The sequence below is a fragment of the Theropithecus gelada genome, chromosome 2 (genome assembly GCF_003255815.1).
Source record: "Theropithecus gelada isolate Dixy chromosome 2, Tgel_1.0, whole genome shotgun sequence".
Lineage (NCBI taxonomy): Eukaryota > Metazoa > Chordata > Mammalia > Primates > Cercopithecidae > Theropithecus > Theropithecus gelada.
In genome coordinates, this window is record NC_037669.1 from 44,484,705 (window position 1) to 44,504,074 (window position 19,370).

Consider the following 19,370-nt stretch of genomic DNA (forward strand, 5'->3'; position numbering starts at 1 on the left):
GTAGTGAGACCCCATCTCTATAAAACGAAAAAATTAGGCAGGTGTGGTGGTGCATGCCTGTAGTCCCAGCTACTTGAGAGACTGAGGTGGGAGCCCATGATTTTGAGGATACAGTGAGCTATGATTATACCACTTCACTTCAGCCTGGATGACACAGCAAGACTCTGCCTCCAAAACAAAACAAAACATATTTGGAGTTTAAAATATTTGTAGTTCAAATTAAATATAGAAGCAATGTACACATTATACCTTCTCTAATTGAAGTGTTTCTGGTTACTGATGACTATTGTCTCAATTCCTCTTTTTCACATAAAGAAGAAACACCTACCTTATGTCCAGTACTGCTGTTTCCATTTCTTTTTTCTGCCACAGCAAATTAAACCAACTTCTGCTAGAATTCACCCTGTTCTTCTTTGTCTTTTCTCAGGGAACAGACCTTATTTAATTTACATTTTCTTTATAAACTCCCAAATAGAGGTTAGCTTGGTGACTTGCAAACAGTAAATGTTCTAAGACCAATTATTTGTTGAATAAATGATTAGTACTTAGAAAGCATCTTAGATGTTTAGGCCACAGCCACAAATGGAGGCCAGGGCTTGGTAATTTGGGAACATTCATTAGCCATCCTGGTATCAGCAGTCAGGCAGTTCATAGATCAGAAATCTACACAGGGAAGATAAGAATTAAGGAACCTGCAGTTAGCAACCAGGGAGCATGGCAGGCAGTGGAAGAATGGGTCAAGGGACTGATCGTCAGAGTCTGAGAAAGTAAAACCATTTGTGTCCAAGTGTTTCCTAAACTCTACAATGCAGGAACTCATCCACAGTGTGAGTGGCCTTGGGCCCCAAAGTCAGTGGTTCTCAGCCATGACTTCACATTGAAATCCTCTGCAGAGCCTTTTAAGACCCATAGATTAGACCGGGTGCGGTGGCTCAAACCTGTAATCCCAGCACTATGGGAGGCCGAGACGGGCGGATCACGAGGTCAGGAGATCGAGACCATCCTGGCTAACCCGGTGAAACCCCGTCTCTACTAAAAAAATACAAAAACTAGCCGAGCGAGGTGGCGGGCGCCTGTAGTCCCAGCTACTCCGGAGGCTGAGGCAGGAGAATGGCGTAAACCCGGGAGGCGGAGCTTGCAGTGAGCTGAGATCTGGCCACTGCACTCCAGCCTGGGCAACAGAGTGAGACTCCGTCTCAAAAAAATAAATAAAATAAAACCCATAGATTGGCTGGGCATGGTGACGTTTGCCTGTAGTCCCAGGTACTTGGGAGGCTGAGGCAGGAGAATCACTTGAACCTGGAAGGCGGAGGTTGCAGTGAGCCGAGATGTGCCCCTGAACTCCAGCCTGGGTGACAGAGTGAGATTCCATCTAAAAAAAAAAAAACCTTATAGAATCCAAACCTGGGGGTGAGTGCTACAGGTGAGAATCACCCCTGTGGGGAAAGGAGGGCAAGGGATTGGTTGCAGTGGAGTTAAGGAGATGAAGTCCTGGCCTCTGCACTCACCAGGAACCATGTTTATGGCTCACTGAGCCTATGTTCGATAAAAGGTCTCAGTACTTGCCACAGTAAGAAGGATCTTACATGAATCTCTAGGCCTGAATTGGGGCGTGGTTGCTATTCCTTCTGTTTCTGTCCTGAGCGCTAAGAAATGTGGGGAAATGATTGTGATTTAGTAAAATTCTATTCCTGACCATCTGAAGAGAATAACCCTAAAGGAAAAAAAAAGATGGACATATGTCTGTTGGTGGAAGAGACAGGTGCCTGAGGTCTTGGTCCAGTGTTACTGAAGGCTGTGGTTAATGTGGAGGGAGAGGCAGTCACACTGGTGCCTGAGGTCAGGCCCAGCATTGTGGTACACCTGGCCCACTACGTCTGCAGGCTGATACCAGGAATTCTTTGGGGTTCACTGTTGTTGGAAATGAGGGTGGGACATAAAGTGGTCACATAGGTAGGCAGACAGCTTTATTCATGTAAAATGGACTTAGGCTGCAGGTATCACCGAAGACAAAGTCTGCCAAAAATATAAATGAGACTCAGTCACCTAGTTGAAAAGTAAGACTACTTTAAAGATATTGCTTATAGCTTAGGAGTTTTTAGCCTGAACTTTGGGAGTAGGTGGGTAGGTATGTGAAAACCCTGAAATAATAGACATTCAACTGGCTTACACAAAAAGGAATGTATAAGCGAGGGGCGGGCACAAGTAAAGTCTAGGAATAAAGCTTTAGGAAGAAGCCTCTCTAGCTACTCAAATGATACCATGAGAAACGGACCTCTCTTTTCTTCTCTCTCATCTTTTTCCTGTGTTGGCTTCATTCTCAGAGAGCTTCTTCCCACATTGTTATAGCAAAATACCCCCAGCTGCTTTAGGCTGACATTCCGTCAACTTAGAAATCTTGTAGAAAGAGATTGCTGTTTTCTCAGATGTTCTTGCTAAGATCTCAAGGTTTATGCTCATTGCATAAACTCGAGTCATGTGCTAAATCTGAACCAATCCCTGTGTCTGCCTGGCCACACCCAGGTCATGGGCTTATCTTTGGAGTAGAGGGTGGACAAGGGGAAGATGTCAGCCACACCCAGAAACGTGGCCTGAGAAGGGAGGAGGGCTGGTTCCTCAAACACAAGTCAAGGTGCTGTTACAAAAAGAAGAAGGCACAGATGCCAAATAGGCAAGGAAAATATCCGAATCTCGAGTAGGTCTCCGTGTGTTTCTGTACCAACAACATCGGCCTCACCTGGGAACTTGTAGCAATGCAAATTCTCAGGCCCCACCCCAGACCTACTAAATCAGCAACTCTGGGAGTGGAGCCTAATAATCTGTGTTTTAGCATACCCTCCAGGTGATTCTGATGTATACTCGAGTTTGAGAACCACCATACTGCACCAGTGGTTTTCAAACTATGCTGCATATTACAAACACCTGGGGAACTTTTAAAATCCTTGTGCCCAGTTGCGCCCAAAGTCAATTGATCTAAATCTCAGGGGGTGTGTGGGGGTGGGGGAGGGGAGACTCAGGCAGCAATGATCTCAAACTTGGTTCCACCCCAGAGCCTAAAAAATACCAATGCCTCATATTTTTAAATGCTTCCCTTCTGATTCTTATCAGCACCAATGTTTTAAAATGATATCCTCCACCATCCCTTCTAAATTGTTTTGAGAATATTAACTTAAAACAGCTGGATAAAGGCTAGAAAATCTAGGCCTCTATTAAACCCCTCAACTAATAAACTTAGTCACATATCTGATGTGGATTCACTTTTCTCTCACATTCGTGATGAGTCTGTCCTAGTAGCTAGCTTCAGAAGGACTGAAATTGTTTTAGTTCACCAACGTAGATCCAGTACCTAGAACAGAGCCTGACACAGAGTAGGCACTCAGTAAGTATTTGATGAATTAACGGGTAGGTCCACAAACAGTTAGTGTCCCCATGTTGTTCAAGATTTCCTTGATGGCCAGGTATGGTGGCTCACACCTGTAATCCCAGCACTTTGGGAGGCCAAGGTGGGGCGGATCGCTTGAACCCAGGAGTTCAAGATCAGCCCAGGGAACATGGCAAAACCCTGTCTCTATTAAAAAGAAAAAAGAAAAAGAAAAAGAAAGAAAGGAAAGGAAAGGATTTTCTTATTAGGTTGTAGACATTGGCTAGTCTCATTCTGGAAGGCAAGTGAGGATGGCAATGGGACTCTTGGGTTATTGGTTATTGCTGTCTAACCCCAGAATGAATCTTCAGGATGGCCAAAAATGTATTGACCTTGCCAACTTAAGAAAGGAGGAGGTTCCTAATGGTTTTATGCCTTTGAGAGTAGGATGAATTCCTGGGTTATAAGAATTAGTAGAGGCTGGGTACGGTGACTCACATCTGTAATCCCCAAAATTAGATGCGCGTGGTGGCGCACATCTGTATTCCCAGCTACTCCGGAGGCTGAGGCAGAATTGCTTGAACCCGGGAGGCAGAGGTTGCAGTGAGCCGAGATCGTGCCACTGCACTCTAGCCTGGGTGACAGAGTGAGAGTCTGCTCAAAAAAAAAAGTATCAGTGGAAACATGCCCAATGGATCCATTTTGCCTATAGTGGACTACTTTACGGTCTGCTGGTATTTGATTTCTAAAGTAAGAGTTGGGTCTTCCTCAAACATGTAACTCAAGCCAGTTTCTGCAAGATGGTATGTCATTAGTCTCTTGCAAAGAATTGTGACAAAAAAGTGATCCAGTGTTATCTGAACACAAAAACCAAGAGGGAATATTGCAGTAAAAAACAAACTGGTTATTCCCCATGAAATTTTGAAGCATCTTTGAATTCCCATCATAGTGCCCCCAAAGTTTAAAAAGAGATGGATTGGGTGGGTAAACCAAACATTGAGCCTTAGACCATAGCAACCATACTATGGATCACAAGCAAATAAAGTTATTTTTTACAGACATTTTTGGTCTGGGCTTGCAAGAAAAACAAAATATGTACTGTCTTTGGTGACATGGAAGAGAGAACTAAATAATAGTGCCGGTTGCTGTGGGTCGGAACTGGAACCCAGGATAACTATGTGAGGATTAAGGATCCTGCAGTAATTCAGCCTGGCAAAATGAGACTGACCAATTATCAGGATGGTCAGTGAATCAGGAATCTTGGGTGCAGACAACATGAGCAATTTTTTTTTTTTTTTTTGAGACAGAGTCACTCTGTTGCCCAGGCTGGAGTGCAGTGGTGCAATCTCGGCTCACTGCAACCTCCGCCTTCCGGGTTCAAGCAATTCTCCTGCCTCAGCCCCCAACGTAACTGGGATTATAGACATGCACCACTATGCCCAGGTAATTTTTGTATTTTTAATAGAGATGAGGTTTCACCATGTTGGCCAGGCTAGTCTTGAACTCCTGACCTCAGGCAATCTGCCCACCTTGGCCTCCCAAAGTGCTGGGATTACAAGCGTGAGCCACTGTGCCCAGCCAACATGAGCAATTTGAACTGTAATTTCTCTGTTTTTGTATATGTTAGAAAGAGCACCAGAGATTCATTTCCTGCTTGACAGTGACATTCTTATGTAAACCTTGCCAAGAGAAACCATCAAGGAGATGGCAGTAGTAGAAATAGAGGGTAGATTTTTGACTTTATGTTCTACTGTTCCAAAGGGGCGAAGCTTTTTAGAGTTCCTCTTTAGAATTAAACCATTAAAGCCTCATCGTAGTTTATTCAGTTTCTTCAAAGGTAAAACAGGAAACTACTTTACAAGGTTTTTTAAATGAGGATAAATGAGATAATATATGGAGAACATGGAGGAAACTGCTTAGCATATAAGTGCTCAATAAATGTAAGCTATTGTTACTCATTAGATCATGCTTTGATCATTTACTGGTATCCCAACCATGTGGCAGATGCCTTGGCACATATTTTTTTTTGGGGGGGTGTAAGCTGGGGGGGATGGGGTCTTACTCTGTTGCCCAGGCTGGAGTGCAGCAGCACAATCATGAATCACTGCAGGCTTGACATCCCCAGGCTCAAGTGATCCTTCCACCTCAGCCTCCCAAGTAACTGGGACCACAGGCATGGTCCACCAAGACCTGCTCATTTATGTATTTATTCATTTATTTTTATTATTTGTAGAGACAGGGCCTCCCTGCATTGTTCAGGCTGGTCTCGAACTCCTGGGCTCAAGTGATCTGCCTTGGCCTCTCAAAGTGCTGGGATTACAGGCATGAGCACCCATGCCTGGCTGTCACATAGATAATTAAAGCAATAAATCTAAGCATGGTTCCAACTGGGAAAGGAAGCCCCAAATCCTGGTAACTTTTAAAGCCTTGTCCCATGAGTGTGTTTCTTCCAGGAAGGCATTGGTTACCTGGGTGATCAAGCTTCTGTTTTTCATTCCTCCCACAAACTTCCCTTTTTCCTGATGAATAGGCCCTCTTTATGAGTGTTGTGTGTTTCCAGCAGGCCCTTTGCCCTAAAGCTGGACACAAAGGAATGGGAGAGACATCCTGTGAGTAATACAGTGGTTCGTGGAAAGGCCCCACTAGTGTGGCCCAAGTGGACTTCAAGGGGGTTGTGGAAAGCAAGCTTGACCTTGAAACATGAAAAAGCTTTAAAAGACAGGGATGGGGATATAAGTAAAGGAATGATAGGTCTACTGGGCATATTGGGCAGGGGGGATGGTGAATGGCAGTCTTGCGCCATAAGTAAGATGTTTGAAGTTTTTCTGTAGGTATTAATTCACCTGGAAATATTAAACTTCACTTCTGTAACAGGATGTTAGCCACACCCAGAAACATGGCCTGAGAAGGGAGGAGGACTGGTTCCTCAAAGACAAGTCAAGGTGCTGTTACAAAAAGAAAAGGAGACAGATGCCAAATAGGCAAGGAAAAAGTCTGAATCTCAAGTAGGTCTCAGTGTGGTCCTGTACCGACAACATCAGCATCATCTGGGAACTTGTAGCAGTGCAAATTCTCGGGCCCCACCTCCTACCTACTAAATCAGCAACTCTGGGAGATATCCATAGATATTTTTAAATTCTACCATCGGCTGCATGTGGTGGCTAATCCTAATGCTTTGGGAGGCTAAGGCAGGAGGATCACTTGAGCCCAGGAGTTCAAGACTAACTGGGGCAACATAGCAAGACCCTATCACTATTAAAAAAACTTTTAAAAAGAAAATCTACAACCGTGGAAAATAGGAATTCTTTTACATTTTTTTTTAATGGGGAAACTGAAGATAAAAGGTGAAGTGACTTGCCTAAGGTCAAACAGCTAGCAGGTGGCAAAACTGAGCTTTGAAGGTTGGTTGTATGATTCCAAACCCAGTGTTTTCACATCAGTACAGTTGGAGAGCTGATCAAGATGAGGCACTGTTATCATTGTTAGTAATCAGCATTACATGGAAGGAAAGAAAGGGTTGGGGACGGTGTTTTCAATACAGAGGAGGCTGTGGGGAGGGAACAGGTGAGGCTGCGAGGAAGAAAAGGGCATCCCTGAGTCTTGGACATTCTAAGTCTGCCTCTCTCTCACCTCTTTGGCCCCATCTAGTTATATTTTTTAAGCCAACGCCCATTGTGGTGACCTTTGAGGGGAGGAAGTTGCACATAAGGAGTACCTACCTGTTTGGTGCCAGGGGCTCAAACTCCACCCATTTGCCCCGTGCCCACAGCGCTGGTGCCACTGACAGCGTTGCATAAGGCTCTGGCAGCTGCTGGCCAGGTCTCCTGCGCACAGCTGGACCTTGGAACTCCGCCCCTTAGGCCCTCCTTCCCCGCCCGGCCCCTCCCCGCTTCCCAAGGTGGCAGTGGCTCCCAGTAAGTCAGAGCTGCGGCCGGCCGCGGTGCGGGGAGAGCACAGCGGGGAGGGCGGGAGCGAGGGCGGGAGCCGGCTCTCGGGCGGCGGCGCTGAAGTTTCCTTCCCGCCGCGCTCTCACCCCGGGCTGGCGCCCGGTGCCATGCGGGAGCGCTGGGGCGGCGGGGCAACATGAAGGGCGGCGACAGGGCTTACACCCGAGGTCCCTCTTTGGGGTGGCTCTTTGCTAAGTGCTGCTGTTGCTTCCCGTGCAGAGGTAAGTGGCTGTCGGTGGCCTTGGTGCCTTCCCTTAGCCAGACTGGTCGCGCTGAGCCCGAGGGAGGCTGGTAGGGAGGGAAGGGTTGGGGAGGCCTCTGGGGTAGAGGGATGGGGGTGGCGATCAGGAGGGCGGCGAAGGGAGAGTTTGCTGCGATCCGTTTCACAGTTCCCCAGACAGAACGCGCGCGCTCGCTGGCCGGCGGTGTGGTTCTGACTTGGATGCGGAGCTGTTGTTTGGGAACTCAGTCACTTAGCAGCGACTTTGGATGTCAGGGCGCCAGCCTGCTGGGGAGTGGGATGCGGACGCGGGGGTAGGAAGGGGACGCAGAGCCGCGTGTGTCCCTATAGTGGCGGAGAAGTACCTCACTTATTGACACATGGATCTCAGCTGAGGGATTAACGCGTGACTCCTGGCTACAGGAATGTGTTTGACACCTGTGTCTACACCAGGAACTATTTTTGCCAAGTGACAATTTTCTCATAGGACTGGAGCACATTTTTTTTCTGCCTGGGTTTTCACAGGCCAGCGTGGATTTGCAGCTCTGGGCCAGAGCTTGGCTCATTAATTAACAACTCTCTCTGTGCCCAATTAGGACTGTATTTAATTATTCTGCTAATCTTAATGTTGTGGAAGAGACTTGGAGGAAGCACCCAATTTCCCCCAGAGCAGCTGGGGAGCAGGAGGGCGAGAAGGATCACAGAGGGAGGGTTCTCAATGGTGTGGCTTCTCCTGAAAAAGAAATCAGAACCTTCCCAAATAGAATAAGCAGATGCTCCTAAGGCTGTTCATGTCACTTTAACACACGCTAGGAGAGTGGGGGAAGACTTTTTGTGTGGGTAGAAATGAGAATGTAGCCCCTACTTGACATTTGCCCTTTTAAAAAGTTTCACCTTTTGGGCCTCTGGCCTCCACCCCCATTTACAATACCCCACCCAGTCTCTCATCCCATCCGCTATGCAAAATCCTGATGGAACTTTCTGGCTGAGTTACTGGTGAATAAACTTCATCCAAGCCACCTTTCACCATCCTCTATGCCACAAACACACAACATAGCCCTGAGAAATTTTCTATCCTGAGCAGATTTAAGGTTACCAAAATTAATTAAATCCGAATGACTTTTCCTGCAAGTCATTAAGGTCATAATCTTAGCGTTAGATGGTCTCAATCTCTGCATTTAATTAGAATAGCCTGGAACTGTGTGGTTTTGAGCTCTAAAAACCAGAATTCAGATGAAGAAGGAATGTGAGGGGCCAGGGACCCTCTAAGTCTGATTCAGAAACATTCAAAACCAAGGCTGGGAATTGAGGGAAAGGGGGAATAAAGCACAGAGGAAGCAGGAAATGGCCAAGGGGAATCTGAGTGGGTGGGTTGGCTCCAAGGCTGCCCTGCTTTCCCCGAGAAGGGCTTCTCTGCAGGATTTCTTGGGAGTCCGTTTCCTGTCAGACAGAATGTGGGGGCTGGGGTGGTGCTTATCTGAAGCCCCCACAGCTGCCTCCTTGAGTCCAGATATGTGACAGTCCTGGCTGCCCTGCAGGGTAACTCTCTGGGGGTCTTGCTGGCCTTTGCTTTGTTGAGAAATTGCCTGACTTTCCCTCTTGCTGCGATGCAGGGGGAGGGGCTGGGGAGCTGGCTCCGGGGCCTGCTGGGTGCCTCCTGCCTGGGGCCTGTGAAGGCAGTGGCTGCTGGCTCCGTGGCTAGGAGAGGAGGCGTGCGAGTGGCTATAGTAGGAGCCGGAGCTGAAAAGGCCAGCGACCCTCAGATGAAGACTGAGGGAGTCAGAGGTCCAAGCAATGAGACCAGTTTGAAAGGAAAAAGAAGGGTGGCAAGGTGGGGGCCTGGGGCCTTCTCCTGCTTTACTCCTCAATCCCCTAGATTGTGAAGATGAAAAATGGGCTCATCAGAGGACGATGGTGGGAGAGGTGAGTTAGCCACTCTCCAAAGAAAACTCCAGCCTGTGGCTGGGCTGGGGGTTGTGTCTGAGGTGTTGGGCATGCCTGGGGCTCCTCAGGCTCACTCTAACCAAGAACAGTCTCCACTCAGCCTGTAGGCATCAATTTGAAAGCAGACTGAAAAGATAAGGTCTGTGCTGAGCCTGAGTGCATGGCCCAGAGCCCGTAGACTCTTTGGGAAGAGGCTTGCCCAGTTGCAACACCCAGAAGAGCTGAGGGGAGAGTCTTGAGGCTGTCCCTCAAGTGGAGGGTGTGCACTGCAAGGCACTGACTGCCTCGCCTTTCAGTTGAACCAGTTCCTCTGGTCTTAGGGAAAATACAATGGAAAGGCAGCCTCCCCACTCCACCTTTTAGATAAAGGCCGCGGGTTGTTTGGTCTCCATGCCTTCTCTCTCAGGGAGAACTTGGCTGTCTCCTGCGGCTTGAGTAGCTTTACTCTGAAGCAATGACTCAGAGCCCACTGCTGTGGTTCCCAAGGCAAGGGGCCTTGTCCATCTGGCTTCTAGTCATGCAGGATTTAAAGGATACCTCCTTCTAGAGTCTGAGGAGAAGGACAAAAGTAAAAGAACCAAGAGGAAGTGGAATGTTTTGGCTATTTTTGACTTGAAGCTAAGTGAGCTACACTGGAATTTCTCTGGTGAATCCTGAGTGGTTGTAATTGTTATCACTAGGGTCAGAGTCAAGGATTTAGATAAAGTACCTATGTGGTCTTTAAATATCACATTTGAGGAAAATATGGATGAATTTCACTGAACTTTTGATTTGGAAGAGTATGGAAAGCTACTGTCTTGTGTTTTTCCCTCCACCTCCACATTCCACTTTTTTTTTTTTAAACAGGGTCTCACTCTGTTGCCCAGGCTGGAGTGCAGTGGTTTGATCATGGTTCACTGCAACCTGGATCTCCTGGGCTCCCACCTCAGCCTCCTAAGTGGCTAGGACCATAGGTGCATGCCACTACCCCAGGCTAATATTTTTATTTTTTAGAGACAAGGTCTCACTATTGTTGCCCAGGCTGGTCTCAAACTTCTGGGCTCAAGTGATCCTACTGCCTCAGCCTCCCAAAATGCTGGGATTACAGGGTGAACCACTGCACTTAGCCTTTTTGGTTCTATTGAGTATGAGTATAGAAAGCAGGTTTGATGAAAGATGATTTTTCTTCCCTACCTTGAAACTGGTGTTGAGAGGCAGGAAAACTGAAAACGAAGGATAGAAAGAAAATAGATATCAGGTGAGAAGGAAGAAAGAAGGCAAATGCATTTATAACTGCCTTTTTGAAGGTGAAAAACAACCAAAAGTGATATAATTGCATGTATGTGTCTAAGGGGTGATAAATCATTGATGTCACACTCTGTGGGGAGTTAGTTTTGGGATAGCTTTGACTAGTTAGACTGTCCTTCAAGCCCGAAAAAGTGGGTCAGTTCAGAAGAGATTTCAAATCACCTGGAAATTGCTAAGCTATGTATTGCACTGGAATTTGTGATCAAGGAGCCCAGAGATTTTTCTGACCTTTCTAGGTAGAAGCCAGTTTTAGAGACTTAATTTTGTTTTTGAGATGGAGTCTCGCTCTGTCGCCCAGGCTGGAGTGCCGTGGGGCAATCTTGGCTCACTACAACCTCCACCTCCCAGGTTTAAGCAATTCTCATGTGTCAGCCTCCTGAATAGCTGGGACTACAAGTGTGCACCACCACACCCAGCTAATTTTTTGTATTTTCAGTAGAGACGGGGTTTCACCATGTTGTCTAGGCTGGTCTTGAACTCCTGACCTCAAGTGATCCACTCCCCTTGGCCTCCCAAAGTGCTGGGATTACAGGTGTGAGCCACCATGCCCAACCAAGACACTTAAGTTTCTAGTCAACTTTCGTTAACTTTAGATATGTGGACACAAGTCCCGTTTTGAAAGCTTTTCCTGATTGCCATCCTCCTTTGCTGCTCCACAGTGTGCATGGGATTTATTTACACTTGTTTATTGCTGTATCAGTGTCCTTGCGTCCCAAGTCCACTTGCCATTGTGTCTTCACATTTAGACTGAGATAGTCCAGCCGTCTGAACATCTCAGAGGTAAAGAGAGGAAGGAGGTGGGACTTACCCAAGCTGAATCACTTCACTGGGGAGGTGCAGGGATCGGTTTCTATGATTCTTTCTTTACGTGGGTAGTCCTTCCTCCTTGACTCTGATGTCATGGGCTATGGGTAAGTGTTATGGGGATTCATAGGTCATCCAAAGGCATTTTTATCTATAACTTTCTCTTATCCTACTTTGTTCCAGAAGTCTCAACCAGAAACCTTATGACTTGATGTAAATGTCTCTTCCTTGGCCCTTAAATTAATATAGCCCATTTTATAAATGGAGTTTAATATGTGAAACCATGACACCAAGTTCCTTTAGAAAGGTGTTGGTAACCGCAAAAAGGAACCATTATGACATTCACTGTTGTTGACTTTAATTCACCATCCACTGTAATCCCAGCACTTTGGGAGGCCAAGGCAGGAGGATTAAGTGGGCCCAGGAGATCAACACCAGCCTGAGCAACATAGGGAGACCCCATCTCTACAAAAAATTAAAATATTAGCTGGGTGTAGTGACATGTACCTGTAGTCCCAGCTACTCGGGAGGTTGAGGTGGGAGGATCGGTTGAGCCCAGGAATTCAAGTTTGCAGTGAACTATGATAGCACCACTGCACTCAGCCTGGGTGACAGAGTGAGACCCTATCTCCAAAAAAGAAACAAAAATAAAAATTCATCATCCAGGGGATAAAATCCTTGGGGCCTTGATGTGTATCCTTTTATTTCATCTTCTAGGGAGTGCCTTTACCATGATGAAAACTGAATTCATTATTTAGCATGTACAGTTGTCCCTCAGTAGCCACAGGGGATTGGTTCCAGGAACCCCTGCGGGTACCAAACTCTGAGGATGCTCAAGTCCCATAGTTGGCCTTTTTGAACCTTCAGATACAAAAAGTCAAAGATCCCTGTGCCCGTGGGTTTTGCACCCCACAAATACAGTATTTTTTTTTATCAGTTTGGTGAATCTGAGGATGTAGAACCTGTGGATACAGAGGGCCTACTGTATGCTTTTGCGATATGTCTCTTGGTTTTCTTTGCCTCCCAGGAATGTACTCTATTTCTATTTTTCCTTCTTTCTTTCTTTCTTTTTAAATTAAATATATCAGCAGAATCAACCAGGGATATATTCAACTTGGGAAGAAGTAGCACACATATTTACTGTCTTCAACCCGAATCCTATGCTTCTCTTAGTATCTGGATAACAGTACTGACTGCCAGTCAAACCACAGCCTGGTAGAAATGGGGGTGTATGAAGGTGGTGAGGTGGAGATTGGAAACTGAAGTTGAATATCCCTCCTGTGGTACAGCTGCATGCCCACCAATCACTGATAATCCTGTAGGCAGTGGTTCCATAGGGTATAGGTTCGTAAGTCCTACCTTGGGATAAAAAGATACAAATTATGACTCTGTATCTGTTTTTTTAATGCAAAATAACTTTAAAAATAAAAATTAAAAAGCAAGTTGAATGTTGGGGTCTTGACTCTTGAGCCTGTACAGCACTGGGCATACCTTCTGGAGTGGTGTTGTAGACATTCTCTTTTGTGGTATTCCTTTTGAGAATCTTCACACTGTTCTCTTCCACCCTAAAAACATTGCCCATCTTTTTGCACTTGATCTTAGCCAAAAGGCCAAGAAGCTTTTGCCCATATTTTTGAAGTGCTATTCGTTTTTCAGTGAGTAGCACATCCTGCCCCTTCAGACCTAACCCCAGGCTTTTCCTGAAGGAGGACTCTGGAAAAGGTTGAGGTCTGAAACCTGAGGGTGTCTTCTCAAGCAGAAGGGACTAAATCATGGAAAGCTAGAGCCAGAAGGAACACCAGGAATCATTTAATTCCACCTACTCCTTTTATACAGGAGAAAATGGGGATCCAGACTTTCAGTAGCAGGATCAGAACTAGCATCCTTTTCTGATACTTTTTCCTCAACTCTTTCATTCCTGTGCATGTGGCTTGTCTTCCTATGAACAGAGTCAGGACTGACCCAACTGAGAAGGGTAGAGATAGTACCTAAACTGTAATTGGGGTGTTGACTGTGGAATGATCTGTTGTTCTTGGGGGTGACTGCACTGCCTGGAGCCATTTGGAATTAAATGTAGCTGCTTTCAGATGTGGTCTGCTTTCAAGGGACTCTTCTGTCCCAAAACTGAAGACGGCAGAGACCACCATCACATCTCTCTCTCCGGGAGCAGCTTATACACGTTTTCTTAGTTAATATCTGTTTATGTTTTTCTCTCTGGTTCAACTTAATTCAGGTCCCTTTTCCCCAATGTTTTTTGTCCTTTTTCTTTCCTTTTCTTTTTTTGAGACAAGGCCTCACTGTGTTGCCCAAGCTGGTCTCGATCTCCTGGACACAAGCAATCCTCTCGCCTCTGCCTCCAAAAGTGCTGGGATTACAGGTGTGAGCCACCATGCTCAGCCATTGTGCCTGTTCTTGAAGCTTACCCTTTCACAGTCATTGCATCTTTGAACATCACTCTTTATGTGACACAGTGTTTTAATTTATTTGACAAATGTTTATGCTGACTGCATGCCAGCCCTGAGCTAGGTGCTTGGGAGAGTGGATAAGAAGGAATCATAATGACGTTTCCTCCATTGAGCTGTGAAGATTGGTTAAAACAATGTAAGTAAAGGGCCTAGCATAATGCCAGGCATATAAAGTGCTCTAAAAAAGATTAACTATTAACCATAGCAGGAATTGTAATACTAGACATAGACCCCATCCTCAGGGGACTCCCAGCTAAATATCTGTGGGTCCACTAGGTGCTAACACTGTAAATGTAAGTTCCAAAGCAATTTAATGGCCCTGACTCAAACCACTGTCAACAGTGCCTCAGTGCTGTGGAGCTGTCACTGTGGGGAAGAAAACTTGTGATCTAGATGTGTGGTGGGAATTTCCTTTTTAAAAAACTTAAACCAATAAAAAACCACATAACACTTCTACTGTTGTAATTTCTTTGTGTTACATAAAAGAAGATTCAACAGAAGATACTGGCAAGAGGCGGGGCACAGTGGCTCACGCCTGTAATCGCAGCACTTTGGGATGCCGAGGCAGGCAGATCACCTGAGGTTGGGAGTTCAAGACCAGCCTGGCCAACATAGTGAAACCCCGTCTCTACTAAAAATACAAAAATTACCTGGGTGTGGTGGTGCACATCTATAATCCCAGCTAATCGGGAGGCTGAGGCAGGAGAGTTGCTTGAACCCGGGATGCAGAGGTTGCAGTGAGCTGAGATAGCGCCACTGCACTCCAGCCTGGGTGACAGAGCAAGACTCTGTCTCAAAGGAAAAAAAAGAAAAAATACTGGCAAGAAGCCTACATATCCCTAAGTTATCCTTCTCTTAGGGACAACACAAGGTACAAGAACTGGAGAAGAGCAACCTAATTTTTGAAGTTTGGATCCAGAGAACCTACATTATACCCAAAAAAAAAAAAAAAAAATAGCTAATTGCTTTTTCTTGCCTGTGCCTTGGCTTTGGCTAGCAGTATCATTGGAAACATTTTTCTCTTCTTTTCGCCAGTATTTATTGCACATCTTTTATGTTTGAGGCTTTGTTGGTTCTTCTTCAGACTGTTTTTGCCCAGAAAAAAGTCATAACCGGCTGCCCTCAGGCCATTATTCCAGCCCCCGTGGTGCTGGATGTTTCGCTGAGGCTCGGCCAGTACCTTCCCCCTCCCTTGTCGGTGAGGCCCACGGGTGGTTTGCCTCCCTGCCTGCTGTAATCAGTGACTAATAGAGCATATCTTTTGCTCTTGGCAGAACTATGTTGTTACAGTTCCTGGAAGGAGGGGAACCCTGGTTACACCTGTGAGGCAGCCAGGAGGCTGCCAGGCGGCTTTTGCCAAGTGAAAGAGCAAAGATCAGAGTTAGGAAAACAGGTTGTTCCACATTCTTGCCTTTCTGGTGACCACAGTGAGGAAACTGTCAAATTGAAGGGAAGGGAAACCCCTTCTGCTGCTAGGTCAAAGCAGTACCTCCTAAAATGTTTCTGTTTCCAGGTATCTGCTCTTACCGGCGCAGGATTAGTTATGGGCTTGTATCTCTTCTTTTACAGCATCTGGTGTGTCATCAGCTGTCAGGATATTCTCAGTTTCTGCTCTCTCTCCATGAGAATCTTCATACTGCTCCTGGGGGGAAAGGGATGGTATCTTCTCCCATTCAAAGGGGAAACCAAGCCTTGTTTAAAAGAATTGCAAACTCTTTGCCACAGATTTTGTATCTCAGTTTTGTATCTGTGCAGCGCTCCTTCTCTTCTTTGTCTGCCTACTCACAGAATGGCTTAGAGCAGAAGTTCTCAAAGTGTGGTCACCTGGAAACATGTTACAAATGCAGATTCCCAGGCACCATCAACCAACACCCCTGCCCCGCCCCGCCCCACCCCACCCCACAACTCAGGGGTGGGCTGTAGCAGTCTGTGTTTTAATAAGCACTCCAGGTGGTTGTGGTGCACGCTCAAATTTCAGGACTACTGACTTAGTGCTGCTGACTCGGAGGGAAAAGGTAGATTTCCTCTGTCTTGTATTTTTCTTTTTGATTTGTTCTTTTCTCTGTCCTCCCTCCACCCTCCCCTAACCTTCTGCCTCCTCTCCCCAGCTCCAGCAAAAGCATTCCATAACAGAAGGCTCCCTGAGTCCCTGGGGAATTCTTCGTTTGAGACGTTGTAGAGGACTGTTTGCTATTTGCTTTCACAGGGGTGGCGGGGAGTAGGAATTAGGAATCAGGAATTGTCTATGTCTTCCACGAGCTTAACAGCCCAAAGATCCAGTAAGGGAGGTTGTTGCATCTTTCTTCTCACTTAAGATTACTTTGCTTTTATTTTATTTTCCTCATTACCTTCTCCTGCCACATTTCCCTGCCAGACGAGGTCTTGCCACGTTGCCCAGGCTGGTCTCTGACTCCTGGGTTCAAATAATCCTCCTGCCTCAGCCCTCCAAAATGTTGGCATTACAGGTGAGCCACCACACCCGGCCTCCTCATTACTCTTAAAAATAACTATGCTCACTACAGAAAAAAATCAAAATAGGCAAACAAAAAGACCAAAATAGCATAATCCTAGCCATCTGGAGACAACCACTACCTAATCACTTACTATATTCTTTTCTGTATGTTTACCCCTTTTTACTTAAATGGGTTCATTTTTACATGCTGCTTTTATAACTTGCTTGCATTTAATCTTCTGAACATCTTTCCCTATGGATGCATTTCCAGGATTTTTTTTTTTTTTTTTTGGAGACAGAGTCTTACTCTGTCGCCAGGCTGGAGTGCGGTGGCGAGATCTCGGCTCACTGCAACCTCCATCTCCTGGGTTCAAGCTATTCTTCTGCCTCAGCCTCCCAAGTAACTGGGACTACAGGCATGTGCCACCACGCCCAGCTGATTTTTGAATTTTTAGTAGAGACGGGATTTCACCATGTTGGCCAGGATGGTCTCGATCTCTTGACCTTGTGATTCGCCTGCCTCAGCCTCCCAAAGTGCTGGGATTACCAGCGTGAGCCACTGTGCCCAGCCTTCCAGGATATTTTTGATGACTGTAAACATGTTTCATTGCAGACAAGACTTAAACCTGACAACTATTAGTATTAGTTTAATATAATGGTTAAGAGTTCGGTGGGCAGATCCTGGGACGAGTCCTGGGTTAAGAAATAGATCTTTCCAGGATCAGACTATATAAACAGACTAATTCTTGTCCTGGGACTGACATATCTCCAGTCCCACTTCCCACCTTGCCTTTCTGCAGGACCTATGAGTAATCAGCCTTTATCTCTCCTCTCCAGGAGATCAGCAAGCACTGTGGCTGGAGCCTCAGGATTTACCCCTCCCCTCTTTTTCTTAGTTATGAGGTATTGGGAATCTTCTCACCCCCTGGGGCCTTCTTATTGCGCAGCTGATTTCATTGAGCAGGTCCAGGGATTTTTCTTTCCTTTTTTCTTTTTCTTTTCTTTTCTTCTTTTCTTTCTTTCGTTCATTCGTTCGTTCGTTCGTTCGTTCTTTCTTCCTTTTTTTTTTGACATATCATGGGAAGTAGTTCATTTTTAAATTATTGCAACTAGGAAAGAGAACCTTGATTTTTTTTTCTGAGAAAAAATCATACATAAAGGGGAAAATTTTGAAAATACAGATAATGAAGATAAAATTATATCACTTAGAGATAGCCAGTATTAACACAAAATACATTATTTTGATCTTTTTTTTCCATGTGTGTATTTTTTTCTCAGAAATATGATACAGAAGTGTTACAAACTTTTTTCACATAGCATATTGGACAACTTCTACTACATTTTAATGAATGTATTCCATGGTATACTGGAGCCAGCTCAGCTCAGATAGGGATTGTTAAATAGGATTTCCAGAGCAGATTAAACTATTAGTAGCTTGAGATCATCCGTGGTGGGAGTATTTATACCATAGAAGTTACCAGACACCATGAATTGGGGCTTTTTGTTTTATTTAGAGAGCTGGGTTATTACCGTACCACTAGATACACGTTTTATCATGTAAATGTGATTTCTTCTGATTGAAATAATCTCCCTATTTTAGGTTATTTCTGATTTTTGTTGTTATAAACACTAATGGCAATTATGGATGTCCTAGTACACATCCATAATTACTTCCTTAGGATACATTGCTTGAAATAGTTTCAGAATCAAAGGGTGTCTGAAATTACAAGAACTTGTTACCAAGTACCCTCAGTTTCACACCCTTTGAAAGGAAGAGTGTACTATTTTTGTTTTAAGAGGATTTATGAGAAACATCCTCTGGTACCAAGAATTTCATGTCTCTCCTACTGTTTACTTCTGTTTACATATTCTGAATGAATTCTTTTTATATAAGGAAATACCCTGGCTGAGAGTATAATAAGCGAATGCCTTTAATTCATAGGATATAGACTGATATGTAGGATGTAAAAAGTACCTTTTGTGGCATTCTGGAATGAAAGGCAATATATCGTGATGATTAAGAACTTGGAATCAGGTGCCAGAATGAATTTGAATCCCAGCTCTGCTGTAACTCTATGCAAGATACATAAGCTCAGATAGAACGATACTACAAATAGGATATCATTTCACTAATTATTAAAAAGTAGAAACAGGTGAAATTAGTTTTACTGTATTGCATTTAACCCAATAGCTCCCAAAGTTTTACCTCATATTTCACTTCAAAACAATAGCTCCATCTTAAAACAAACAACAGCAACAACAACAACAAAAAAAACAGGCGCGGTAGCTCATGTCTGTAATCCCCGCACTTCGGGGAGCCAAGGCAGGTGGATCACCTGAGGTCAGGAGTTTGAGACCAGCCTGGCCAACATGGTGAAACCCCGTCTCTACTAAAAACAGAAAAATTAGCTGGGCATGGTGGCAGGCACCTGTAATCACAGCTACTTGGGAGGCTGAGGCAGGAGAATCGCTTGAACCCAAGAGGTGGAGGTTGCAGTGAGCCAAAATCATGCCATTGCACTCCATCCTGGGGGGCAAGAGTAAAACTCCATCTTAAAAAAACAAACAAACAAACAAACAAACAAAAAATAACCAAACACACAATAGCTCCAAATATCATTTCAACATACAATCAATATAAAAATTGAGATGCTTTACATTATTTTTTTGTACCACGCCTTTGAAATCTGGTGTGTAATTTAAATACACAGTACAGTTTCTTCAATTTCTTCATCTGGAAGGTAGAGATGACCATGGAATCTCTTCACAGGGTTTTTGCAAGGCTTAGGTGAGTTGATGTATGTAAATCACTTACACCTGGCCTGTAGTAAATCTAGGTAGGTGTTGGATTATTACTATCATTAATAAGTACATAGGGTCGGGCGCAGTG

At 45.1% G+C, this 19,370-nt stretch overlaps 1 protein-coding gene across 11 annotated transcripts in view; it reads left to right on the plus strand.

The window, feature by feature from the left end:
- The window catches only part of KALRN (kalirin RhoGEF kinase), a 638,197-nt gene that overhangs the window by 492,336 nt on the left and 126,491 nt on the right, over positions 1 to 19,370 (plus strand). For 6 of the 11 annotated variants that reach the window (XM_025374830.1, XM_025374832.1, XM_025374834.1 and 3 more), the window contains exon 1: positions 7,266 to 7,529. The exons of 4 other annotated variants lie outside the window; for them this stretch is intronic. In XM_025374830.1, the coding sequence (XP_025230615.1) occupies positions 7,445 to 7,529 (85 nt within the window). In that variant the 5' untranslated portion in view covers positions 7,266 to 7,444. Of the gene's footprint in view, positions 1 to 7,265; positions 7,530 to 19,370 lie in introns of those variants that run through there. One more of the 11 variants, XM_025374829.1, reaches the window with a different exon arrangement.